The 12,700-nt window shown below is 39.2% G+C and overlaps 1 protein-coding gene across 1 annotated transcript in view; it reads right to left on the bottom strand.

Moving 5' to 3' along the window:
- Positions 1 to 12,700, bottom strand: part of LRP2 (LDL receptor related protein 2) — a 196,433-nt gene that overhangs the window by 35,069 nt on the left and 148,664 nt on the right. The window contains exons 51-60 of the mRNA XM_077883566.1: positions 12,239 to 12,391; positions 11,547 to 11,717; positions 9,877 to 10,100; positions 7,584 to 7,761; positions 5,397 to 5,593; positions 4,468 to 4,713; positions 3,633 to 3,755; positions 2,512 to 2,631; positions 1,107 to 1,223; positions 261 to 377 (exon numbers count right to left, since the gene is read on the bottom strand). Of these exons, the coding sequence (XP_077739692.1) occupies positions 261 to 377; positions 1,107 to 1,223; positions 2,512 to 2,631; positions 3,633 to 3,755; positions 4,468 to 4,713; positions 5,397 to 5,593; positions 7,584 to 7,761; positions 9,877 to 10,100; positions 11,547 to 11,717; positions 12,239 to 12,391 (1,646 nt within the window). The remainder of the gene's footprint in view (positions 1 to 260; positions 378 to 1,106; positions 1,224 to 2,511; positions 2,632 to 3,632; positions 3,756 to 4,467; positions 4,714 to 5,396; positions 5,594 to 7,583; positions 7,762 to 9,876; positions 10,101 to 11,546; positions 11,718 to 12,238; positions 12,392 to 12,700) is intronic.

Here is a 12,700-nt window from a genome sequence, read left to right as displayed (position 1 = left end):
TATGATAGGCAATAATATGTAAGTATTTTTGTTAGCACAGATATTTAATATATTCTCTCCTTAAAATATTGAGAATGAAATGCACACTCTCTGGGTGTGGCAACTCAGACCCAGGGGAACTGATAATTACCAATGAACACTACGTGGAAAATCCCTAGAGCCTTTTCATCTAAAAGGTGGTGGCTGATGGAGAGGTGGGGTCTAAAAGGCCATGTCCACATATTTCAGATAAACAGTACCATGGGTGCCTAGAAACTTACGACAGGTGGCTTCATCAGAGGCATCCAGACAGTCAGCAGTTCCATCACATTTCACTTGCTCAGACACACAGTGTCCACTCTGACACTGAAAATATCCAGGTTGGCAGGTCTTCATCTCTGAAGAGAAAAGACTGTCATTCCAGCAGACCTTCTCATTCTCAGGCCCATGAAATATAGTAAGTACTTCATCACATTTTTATCCACATCCTGTGACTGGCTTACCACAAATGCACAACTTGTGGTTAGCAAATGAGTAAAGTCCCCCCATTCAACACATAGAGATGGAAGTACTTATCTCTCCTCTATTAAATAATCTCCTCTATTAAATAATCTCTATTAAATATTAAAAGAAATAAGCTTTTTCTCAGAAATCTGGATTTCCAGACCGAACCCTTCATGAGTAAAGAGCTATAAAAATCACTTGGGGTTTATGATTTCTATTTTAATGCCCTGACCTCTACACCAGGGAGCCATGGTGATATATCCCTCAGGGCCATTTTTCAGTAGGAAAAATGAATGTTTTTGTTGTTGTTACTTATAAGGACAACACAGATTAAAGTATGCTCCTAGGAAATATTTAAGTTAAAATGAGATTTTTAAAAATCTCTTGCCATTTTCTTCTATTATTAATCAAGACGGCTATAAGTTAAGAATAAAGCATAGAAAATACAGAGCAGAGGGTACTGTGTCATGCTAAGGTTTATATATTACATAAATGACACAGAAATTGTTTTACTCTTAAAAAAAAAACATATGAACTCTCACATGAAGTCCTTTCTCCCGTCAAATACGCTGACGCTAGTACTACACCCCACGCTAAGCCTCTAAAGGAGTTCTGACAGTTACCACAGTCCCGCTCATCTGAGTTGTCACCGCAGTCATTGGTATGGTCACAGACCCATCGAGAGGGAATGCAGCTTTGATCATCACATCGAAACTCACTTTCTGAGCACTCCCGGGGGACTGCAAAGGAAAGCCACAAAGCCATCAGGGGGAACGAGGAATCAGACACAGAAGACAGACTCGTGAGTTGGCCTGAGTACCCTCAGGGTGCCATGCATCCTGTGTCCCAAGTCCTAGCAATTTGCTTAGGTGGGCAGACCACCTGTCCTTCAAAACTAGATCTTCTACCTCAATTTTAAGAATGTAATGAATGGCCTTTATTACGAGTTTTGTCCAGAGGTGATTTAATCTTAACATGATTGCTGATTTCATGATAGACTAGATAACCTTCTATAGGATTAAACATGAACTTTCTCAAATCTAAAATTCCACTGGATCACACTTTTGTGTTGTGCCAATTGATATTTGCAGGTGTAATCATCATCCTGAGTCTCTCAATTGCATATGGAAAATGGCAATCACTTCTTACTTCCAAAAAGTGACCAAAGTTAGATTGTGTTCCATATTACAAGGCACCTGGCTGGCCCAGGTGGTACAGCATGAAACTCTTGATCTTGGGGTTGTGAGCTCAAGCTTCACAATGGGTGTGGAGCCTACTTAAAAGAAGAACGTATTCCATACTAGTCTATCAAAAATTGACATATATCAAAATCAATGACATATGCTCAGGGCAGGGTCTCATTAAAGTTGTTTTCAAAATACATCTAGTTATTCAGAACGGAGTATCCAGTTTGACGTGATCCAAAACTTTGGTTTCCTTTCCTTGACCTCGCTGTCCAATTCCTTGTAGTCGGCACCTTCACCTTCACTGGGAGAGAGGAACTAAAACCTGACCTGTCATTTAACCACTAGCCCTCCTAAAATAGTCAGCTATTCCAGAGGGAGACGACAATCCTAAATACAAGATCTCTTTCCTCGGCTATTAATACCATTTTGGGGCAAGCACCTAAGAAGCAAGGTCTTTGGGTTAGCACCTTTCCCTCCTCAACTTCTCTTGGTACTAATTTTTTCTTTCTATTCTTTATCTTATTATATTTGTCCTCTATTACAAGTCACCTCAGATCCTTTTTAGAAAAAAAAAGTTAAATATAAACAAATGCGATAAACCAAACATATTCTTGGGTAAACACCCTTCTCCCAAAACTTCATTATAAGCATCTTAAAGGGAGATGCTTCTGTTTTAATCAAAGAAAAGATAGAAATGTGCCAGTCAGCAGAATGCAAGAGTGACCAGGTCCTTGTCATCCTACCCCTGGAGGATGAATGGCACAGACAACTGAATTTTGCACAAATAACAGACATCACAGGTCTGGTAACATGTTAAAGTGGTAGAACCCTGAACACTCACCACAGTTTTCTTCATCTGAGTGATCTCCACAGTCGTTGTGCCCATCACACCTCCAGCGAAGAGGGATGCAGCGGTGATTATTACAGCGAAATTCCCCTGAAGGTTTGCACGTCCTCTCCTCTACAAAGCACAGTCATTGCAAAGACTTCAGAAGCCAGAGGTCAAGAAATGCCAAGGTAGCGCTGGCTTTCTCGTGAGACAATTTGAGAATTATGCTACCATGTTCTCAAAGCTCCCAGAGAGAGGAATGTCAGGAGCATTTGCTGTCAATCTTCCTCTGTTGGATAACCTGAATCTATTCTACTTAAACCTTAAACTGCTTTAAACTAGATTCATTCTTTTTTGTAGAAACTGCTCAAAAAATGAATTGACACCTGGCTTCTAATTTGCAACAGAGACCTGGAAAGGAAGATTAAGTGATGCCAACAGCAAATAGAACATTTCCATCCCGTTACCTTTAGCTAATTAAATCCAGTTTTACTAAATTCAGTGTTAAAATAATCCATTATCATCCTTACTCTCTTCCAACTAAACTTAACACATACACTCACAGACCTTCGGGTTTCAAGTGAAAATATATGGCTAATCCTGACAGATTCTATTAATTCATTTAGCCTTTTGTCCCTAAGTTATTTGTATGTTGCCAAAGTAACTTACAGCTTTCTAATAGATGATATAGACAGAGGGACATTCTGAATATGAAAATCTCCAAATACAAAAGATTCTGATTTTGAATTATTCTTTTGAGACATAGATATCAAATCTTTTCTCTGCCCCCTTCCATCAATTTCAATCTATAAAATTTGAGAATTTAAACTTGTCAAGTGGGAATAAGGATTCTACATTTAGGAGAAATTTATTGAGTTCCTAATACCTTAATAACATCTTCCTCAATGACAACATCCTTTGGGAGGGGATTTCATTTAGATGATATAAATTAAACTCCCCCAATAGTCCTCTAAATGCTACAAAAATGTAACACGTTACTAGAAAAATCAATAGTTGATGCTTTTTCAGAGGTCAGCAGAAGAAGGAGAACATGGGAAACACTCTCATCTCCTAGATGGCACCTGCACTTCCGTGTCCTTGCCCCTGTCCCACTCCCCTGCAGCCCTTCCTACCACAGCCTTGCTCATCACTGTTGTCCCTGCAGTCATCAAAACCATTGCACACAGACCACTGTGGGATACAGCGGTAGTTCGTCCTACAGCTGAATTCTGTATGGTTGTCACAGCGGTGGCTCACTGGAAAGAGAGGAAAAAGCAAAGTCAGAACTGAATTCTCAGTCCAAAAGACATCTTCCCTTTGTCGTATTAAGGACATGGTGCTCAAGAGTAACAATCATCACCAATTATCACCATGTTACCAACTGGATTGATTCTGGCAACATGGGTCTGTTTAAAGTCTGATCTATTTATCAAGAGCAGAGAATCTTAAAGTTTCCACCCTATTCAGTATTATGCATTTGTGTTACAGGATGACCATGGTCGGGGGTGGGGCAGGGGAGGAGGAGGACTGGGCTGGAACCAAAAAATACCTGGGTGTCAGCTCTACCTCTAAATAGAAATGTGACCAACTACTTAATGTAAGCCTTGGTTTTTTTTAATCTGGAAAATGGGAATTGGTAGCATGGGTAGTAGGGACTGCCCAGTGATTCCCTGAGGCTCAAATGAGAAAGTGTGAGCCATACAAAATACAAGTTCTTATTATCATGTATTTTTGAGAACTGGATATCCAGGGTATTGCGAGGAGGAATCAGCTCCTTTTGAAACAGGGTTGGGTTGAATCTGCAAACCTACACAGCTATTTCTTTGTTTTGTAGTGCCAGACTTAGCAGGGAGAGCCGAGAGGCAGTATGCCATGGGGCTGAAGCAGGGGCTTCCATGTCCTCTCTCAACCCACACAAGTTCTCCCTGTTGCCTTCTGCTCCTGCACGTCCCTCCCATAGGAACTTACTGCATTCGGGCATGGGCTCATCCGAGTAGTCTCCACAGTCATTGTCCACATCACACTTCCAGTCCTGAGGGATGCAGTGGTTATTGGCACACTTAAAATAGCCCGGCTGGCAGATCCTGCTGGCACAGTTGTAAACATCTTCGTCTGAGTTATCACCACAATCATTCTCTGAGTCACACCGCCAGGCTTCAGGGATGCAACGTTTGTTGGCACACTGCCATTCATTGGACTCGCAGCGGTGATGCTCTGCAAATAGGGGCATTTGGTTGCAAGGTGTTAGGGACAGAAGCTCCTAACACACTCTGATGGATCTTGGAGAGCCTGATCATAATTCCCTTTTAGAGGACTTATGTCCTACTGCACTTATTATCAACCAGTACAACTACATGGTCAGTTATTCTTTTGACTATTATTGTCTCCTAAATTCTTAAATATCTTTTTCTTGCAGGCAGAATTGGGAGTTAAAGACTGACTCACTGATGGCTTACTAAATTCACCTTCTCCTGTCCCTATTCTCCCAATGGACAATGTTTTTCAAACTTTGTGTTTGTTGTTAATAATGTGTTGTTTTTGAATTTAGAGGGTTTTTTCTTGGCTTTTTAAAAATGAAAACACAAATAAATATCACCCATGAGAATTCTTAAAATGAGAGTAGGAAGCCCTCATTTAGCCCTCGAAGAGGGCTATGTGTAGCACGTGGTAAAGAATCACCAACACAGACAACATACCTTCTACCTCAACCATTTGACTCATAGAGACCTTAGTATATCTTAAGAATTTTATAAAAATAGGACGGACTATTCACTGTTCTCCTAGGACTTTGGACAAGTTTAAGGGTTATGACATGCAGAAAATCTCCACAGATTCACACTTGTATACAATCTACTACGGAAGTGGGCAAAAGAAGGTATTAAAGCAATTCAACACACCACAAAGAATCTGGTCTTCATCAGACCCATCAGGGCAATCTTGGTGAGCATTGCACAGGAAGTGTGAGCTGGTGCAGTTGCCATCCTTGCATTGGAATTGGCCTAATCGGCAGTAGCGCTGTGGGCAAAGAACTGGTTCATCAGAGCCATCCGAGCAGTCTCTCTGTCCATCACATTTCCACCAAATAGGAATACACCTGCACACAGAAAATACAGCACTTCTCTTAGCAAAGCACTAGGTGGTAGAGGCTACCTGGAAAGAAGATGTCAAAACTGAATTCCAAGTAATAATAGGCCTAAGTTCCTTTAATGCAGCATATTTTCAGAGAAAACATAACTAGACGAGATGGAACACATTTGTTAAGACTCAAATACATGCTGAAAAAATGCTTTGATCTAATGATTAAATTCCTGCCACAGAAAACAGTGGGAGTGTGTGTTTAGGGCTATGGTTCTGGTAGCAAGAACTGGTTGGGAATATCTGTTGGGGTGACATAACAGACATATGGGTATTGGTTGCAAAGGCAGAGGGCACTTACATTTATTGGCAGCCTAGGTCAAGATAGATATATGCTAGATTCTTCATTGGAGATATTTTATTTAATCATCAAAATAATCTGCCATTGAATCTTAAATGCTATGATTTGTATTAATGTCTCCCCCTGACTTCACTTTCTGACTCACTCCCCCTAGACATCAATGGCCTATGACCATTGCTAGGGAAATCATCTGTGGCCATGTTTTGTAACAGATACAAATAATCAAAAATGGATTTAAATGTTTAATTCCTGGATCCTCTGGCAGAGTTAATTAAGAAGGTAGGTCACCATATGACTGGGAAGGACAAAGAAATTCAACCTTTTTTTTCCTTTTTATTTTTTTTTAATTTTTAATTTAAATTCTAGTTAATTAACATATAGCGTACTATTGGTTTCAGGAGTAGAATTTAGTGATTCATCACTTACATATAACAGACCATGCTCAACACAAGAGCCCTCTTTAATCCCCATCACCCATTAAGCCCATCCCCCACCTCCCACCCCTCCAGCAACCCTCAGTTTGTTCTCTACAGTAAAGAGTCTGTTATGTTTTGTTTCCCTCTCTTTTTTCTCTTCCTATATGTTCATCTGTTTTGCTTTCTTAAATTCCTCATATGAGTGAAATCATACGGTATTTGTCTTTCTCTGACTTATTTTGCTTAGCATGATACCCTCTAGCTCCTGCCACATAGTTGCCAATGGCAAAATTTTCATTCTTTTTGATGGCTGAGTAATATTACATTATATATATCAACAATAGCCAGATTAGTGAAAGAGCTCAAATGTCTATTGACTGATGAATAAAGAAAATGTAGCATATATATATGAGCCCCTATTGTTGATAATGCTGCTATAAACATCAGGGTGCATGTGTCCCTTCAAATCAGTATTTTTGTATCTTTTGGGTAAGTACCTAGTAGTGTAATTTCTGGGTCAGAAGGTAGTTCTAATCTTAACTTTCTGAAGAACCTCCACACAGTTTCCCACAGTGGCTGCACCAGTTAGCATTCTCACCAACAGTGCAAGAGGATTCCCCTTTCTCTGCATCCTCACCAACATCTGTTATTTCCTGTTGTTGTTAATTTTAGCCATTCTTGACAGGTGTGAGGTGGTATGTCATCATGGCTTTGGTTTGTATTTCCCTGATGATGAGTGATGTTAGGCATCTTTTCATGTGTCTATTAGCCATTTGGACGTCTTTATAAAAATGTCTATAAATGTCTTCTGCCCATTTTTTAACTGGATTACTTGTTTTTTGGATATTGAGTTTTATAAATTCTTTATAGATTTTGGATACTGTCCCTTTTTCAGAGAAATTCTACCACTATTGAGGGTTATTTTTCAGTGTACATATATACAGCCTTGGTCCTGACACCTAGGACAATTTATTAGAAACAGAAACACAGTTTCTAGTTTCTTCTCTACAGAGATAGATAGTTGCATACATTGGTTAATAAATTGTTTCTGTTCATGGAAGAAATTATTTGAGATTGTAGACTGAGAGTCGTGGTGCACTCCAAATGGACCACATTAATTCCCCAAAATATTAATTTATTAGGAAATTCCCATCCCCTGGACCCTCAAAGTTCAATGTGTGTCTGTCCAAGGGGGTAGAAAGACAGAAGGGTGAGGGAAGAGAGAGCCTTACTTTTCACTGTTGGCACACAGGAATTGGGTGCTGGAGCACCTGGGCAGGCAGATGTTCATGTCACCCATACGGAGGGTATGGAAGTCATCTGGACACTCACAGGTGAATCCATTTCCTCCTGCTTTGATGAGGCAGAGGTGCGAACAGCCACCATTGTTGGTACCACAGGGGTTGTTCACTAGGAAAAGGAAAATACACATTCACTTAGAATACCAAGCACAGGTGAACTCATTGCTCACCTCATTAAATTAGTCACCTCTCAGTAAGAAAAATCAGGGACGCCTGGGTGGTTCAGTGGTTGAGTGTCTGTCTTCAGCTCAGGATATGATCCCAGAGTCCTGGGATCAAGTCCCGCATCAGGCTCCCCCAGGGGAGCCTGCTTCCCTCTCTACCTATGTCTCTGCCTCTTTCTGTGTCTCTCATGAATGAATAAATACAATCTTAAAAAAATCTATCCAAGTTTCATGCTTTTCACAAAAATTCATAAATAGGACAGATGCTAGAACTGTATAAGCAATGCTGTGCTTTGAGAAAACTGATCTATGTGCTACCAGAAGTGAGGTATACCCACTGGTGTTTTGGGCTAGAAAAGGTGTGTTTCTCAAAGTCTTTGGAGGGCAGGTCGGAAACTTATTTTACATTCATGTGCCCAGAACCAGTTTTAATTTCTAGAAGATTCTGTATTCTTTCATTCTAATAAGTATGGACAAGAATAAGATGGACACGTAAACTATGTGGTATCTTTACTAATTTTCTCTGTCACCATTTGGAGGTGAAGATTAATTTGAACTTTTATATATAGATACATATATTTATGTGTGTCTGTATATATATATATATATATCTCTGTGTGTGTGTATTTTTTTAAATTAAGCAAACACTACACCCAACATGGGGCTCAAACTCACGATCCCAAGATCCAAGAGTCACATGCTTTACCAACTGAACCAACCAGGTGCCCCTAACTGGAAATTTTGCTAAAATAATATCACGAATATTAGGTTTCTAGAGGGAAAAAAACCCTGAATGTCTTTCTTCTGCTAATTCTCATTTTTTCTTACTTCCAAGTTTATCATGTTTTTAACAAAACACAACAAAGCAGACCCACAAAATCCATTCTATCCCCAAAGTAAATTCCAGACCTTTGCTAGATTATGTATAAATCATGAAATGGCTTTAACTACATGAAGAGTATAAGTTCACATAAGGAAAAAAACATATTATGAGACATTGTGTTGCTCTTAACATTATTACCTTCCAGATGACAAGTATAACGTATGTTTAACACGCAAAATGTCATATGCAAAGACATTTAACGTGATGTTTTATAATTATTGTAATTTTCTTTTAAGCATTTCTTTAAAGCAGTCATTTTAACAGATTGATCTTGGTATTAAGGAATGATTATTAATCTCTTAAGTGTTATAATTTATTGTGGTTACATAGGAAATGTCCTGATTTTCAAAGGTGCTTTCTTAAATATTTAGCGGTGAAATGTCACAGTATTTTTAACCCACTTTATTTTTTTAAAATTCAATTTAATTAACATAGTATATTATTAGTTTCAGAGGTAGAATTTAGTGCTTCATCAGTCATATATAACATCCAGTGCTCATTACATCATGTGCCCTCTTTAACGCCCATCATCCAGTTACCCAATGTTTACAGCAGTAAAGTCCACAATAGCCAAATTATGGAAAGAGCCCAGATGTGCATTGACAGACGAATGGATAAAAAAGCCATCAAGAAGAATGAAACTTTACCATTTGTAATGATGTGGATGGAACTAAAGGGTATTATGCTAAGCGAAACAAGTCAGAGAAAGACATATACCATATGATTTCACTCACATGTGGAATTTAAGAAACATGAAGATAGGGGAAGGGAAGGGAAAATAAAATAAGATGAAAACAGAAAGGGAGGCAAACCACAAGAGACTCTTAACTATAGGAATAAACTGAGGGTCGCTGGAGGGGGATGGGGTAACTGGGTGATGGGCACTTGATGTTATGAGCACTGGGTGTTAAATGCAACTGATGAATAACTAAATTCTACCCCTGAGACTAATAATATACTATATGTTAACTAAATTGAATTCAAATTTTAAAAACAAAGAATAAACCAGGTGTTAAAGGGGGAAAAAGTTATTAGCAGGTTTTCCCATGTTTTGTAGAAAACATTAACAAGTAACAATCATTCTCTTTATAAACCATGGAGTTTATACTTAAAGAAATAAGAATGGCATGCAGAGAACCTAAATCAATTGGGCTAAACTTCTAACTCACATACTCACCAAATGGCTGCCTGTATGGATGATACACATGGATGTCAAATGGTTTATGTGTTGTGTTCACCAGTATAATCCTATCTGATCCATCATATTTGTTTCCCTTTTCAACTGTCCTTGTATTCCAATCTGTCCAATAAATAGTGTCTTCAAAAATGGTAATAGCAAAGGGGTGAGGCAGTGTTCTGTCGTATACCGTGTGCCGATGGCGGCCCTCCAAATCAGAGTACCTGGGATAGAAGGAAGAGTCACTCAATCAAGCTAACTCCTTTCTTCCAATGACTTTAAGGATAGATGAACGGACAAATCAATTTATAAAATTCTACCCTCTAGAGGTAACTGAAGTCAGATCTCCCCCAAACTCCTAGACTCTAATTAAAACAAACACTAAATTTAAAACGTATTTTAACTGAACCATAGTAGCAAAAATTGAAAAAGTCATGCTTAAAAAATAGGAATGGCCACAGGAGTTCAACAATACCTAATTCCTAACCATGACTGCTTTCCTACAGATACAGCTGGTTCAGCTCTTTATAGGCTTATAGCCTCTCACATTAATGTTCTCCATTCCATATCCTTGGGACACCATTTTTGTTTCCTAAGTCATTGCAAAAATCAGAGAATAGCAATATAAAGCTGGAATTTTGCCTCTTCATGAACATTTCTGAGGATAAGCTATTCTTAGGAAATACCTAGATTCTCAGTGTCACCTACTGATATGGTATAGGCCTTCAGGCTTCCCTCTGCTTAACCTGGCAGCACATTTACTATGAACCATGTCCTAGGCACTACTGATGAATACTTTTCCAGACAAATAAAATTCCAGGGGAGGTTTTGTGATTTCAAGATATCACAGAACATCCACAGCCAGATTTCCAGTCCTTCCGGTTCCAATGTCTTGCTCACTCATAACTATGAGTCTATGGCAAAATACTAATATTTTAATATTTTACAATTTTAGAGTAGATCCTAAAACTCAAACAGGAGGCAGAGTGAGTTAGCAGCTAAGAAATTTGATGTTAGCCATACAATATTAAAAATACTCTCCAAAATATGACTTATAACTTATAGAAGCCATAGGAAAACTTCAAGACCTTTTTGGCCAATGTTATAGGTCAATTATATCTCAATTTTAAAAATAAAAGTTTTGGGGATCCCTGGGTGGCTCAGTGGTTGAGCATCTGCCTTCGGCTCAGAGCATGATCCCGGGGGTCCTGGGATCGAGTCCCACATCAGGCTCCCTGGAGGGAGCCTGCTTCTCCCTCTGCTTATGTCTCTGCCTTTCTTTCTGTGTCTCTCATGAATAAATAAATAAAATCTTTAAAATAAATAAATAATAAAAACAAAAAGGTTTTAAAAGGGATAAGGAAATTAAGATATCTATATAAGGAGATAGATTACTATCTCTATTTTCTAGATGGAGAAAAAAAAAAAAGTGAAAGCACCAGGACAAAAGCCTGATATATCTGGCTTCAGTTTTCATACTCTTTCTACTCTACCATAACCACAAAGTTCAGTGGATTGCTTATAGGCAGTTGTAGTTAGAAATGACTTCAGAGTGACTTCTCACACACAGGCCAGTTAGAAGCTACCTGGGAATAACACGCAACAACACAAGGCCTGGTGTTTAGGATAAACAGTTGCCCAGTTTACTTTATCCTGTTTTATGTACGTACTCAATGTAACCCAGGTGGGCATCTGCCCAGTAGAGTAGATCATTGGTGTAATCAATGGTGATGCCATTGGGCCACTCAATCTTGGTAGAGATAATCACAGACTTATTTGTTCCATCCATGCCTATTCTTCCAATGTATGCTTGGTAAGCCCAGTCTGCCCAGTAGACATACCTATTGGAAGCAACACAAAGGGTCAGTCCCTGAAGCCAAAAGAAGTCAGTAGCCAAAAGACATAGCTCTTCTCCAATTAGAGAAATAGAGTCTACAGAGTCTCTTAGAAAGGAAAGAAAACTAACAGAAAATAATCTAAAAAGGGATGACATATAGGAAATGCTCAAGAATGAACATGATTAACTGGGGAGTTCAGTGAATTTGACATGGAGAGTCCAGTATAGGTGGGGTGTTTTGTTGTTTTTTTTTTCTTAACCACAATTTTCTCTGCATGCAGCCAAAATAGGTGACTTGAAAAGTGAAATGGTATGTCATGGCAAAGAAAACAGAACAGCTGATGAATGTCATTTAAGTACGCCATGCTTCTATTCATTATAACTAAACCATTTACCAGTTAGGAAAAGCAGAAGACAAATCCCAGCAAGATATTGGCCTTGAGATAACTATGTGAACAGCCTTTTTGGTGACAGAGGCAGAATATGGGCATGAGAGAAGAGCCCAAGATTACAGGGAGACAATACCCATATCGAGGGTGAAGGGCAATTCCTCTGGGATGATCAAAGCAGAAAGTATTGTTGACATCCACACAGTGCTCAGCCAACTTGCGGCGGTATCGACCATCAAGGTCAGAGACAGAGAGGCAATGCAGGTAGGCATCCAACCAATAGAGCTTTCTGAAATGGAGAGCCACGAGTTACCGATACAGACATTATGCTTATGAAACAGCGACCGAATTTCCTATCCAAGCTACAGTGGAATCACAAAGACAGCTATTAGAAGGCACTTTGCCCCAAGAAATGAGGGGCAAGGGGAAACAGGAAATTGTCCTTCCTGTAATGAGGCAACAGAAGATTCAAGAGCGAGCTATAATTCCCACACCTCGCAGAGATTCTGGTTTTACTTTCTTAATGCAGTATAAGCTTCCCTCCCAGGCAATGGAAAGGCTTAGAGGAACAGGGATGCAGAAGGGAGAGCAATTAGTG

This window comes from Canis aureus, chromosome 34, assembly GCF_053574225.1.
Source record: "Canis aureus isolate CA01 chromosome 34, VMU_Caureus_v.1.0, whole genome shotgun sequence".
NCBI classification, from domain to species: Eukaryota; Metazoa; Chordata; class Mammalia; order Carnivora; family Canidae; genus Canis; species Canis aureus.
Note: the sequence above shows the minus strand (reverse complement) of the source record. Positions and strands in the feature narration are given on the sequence as shown.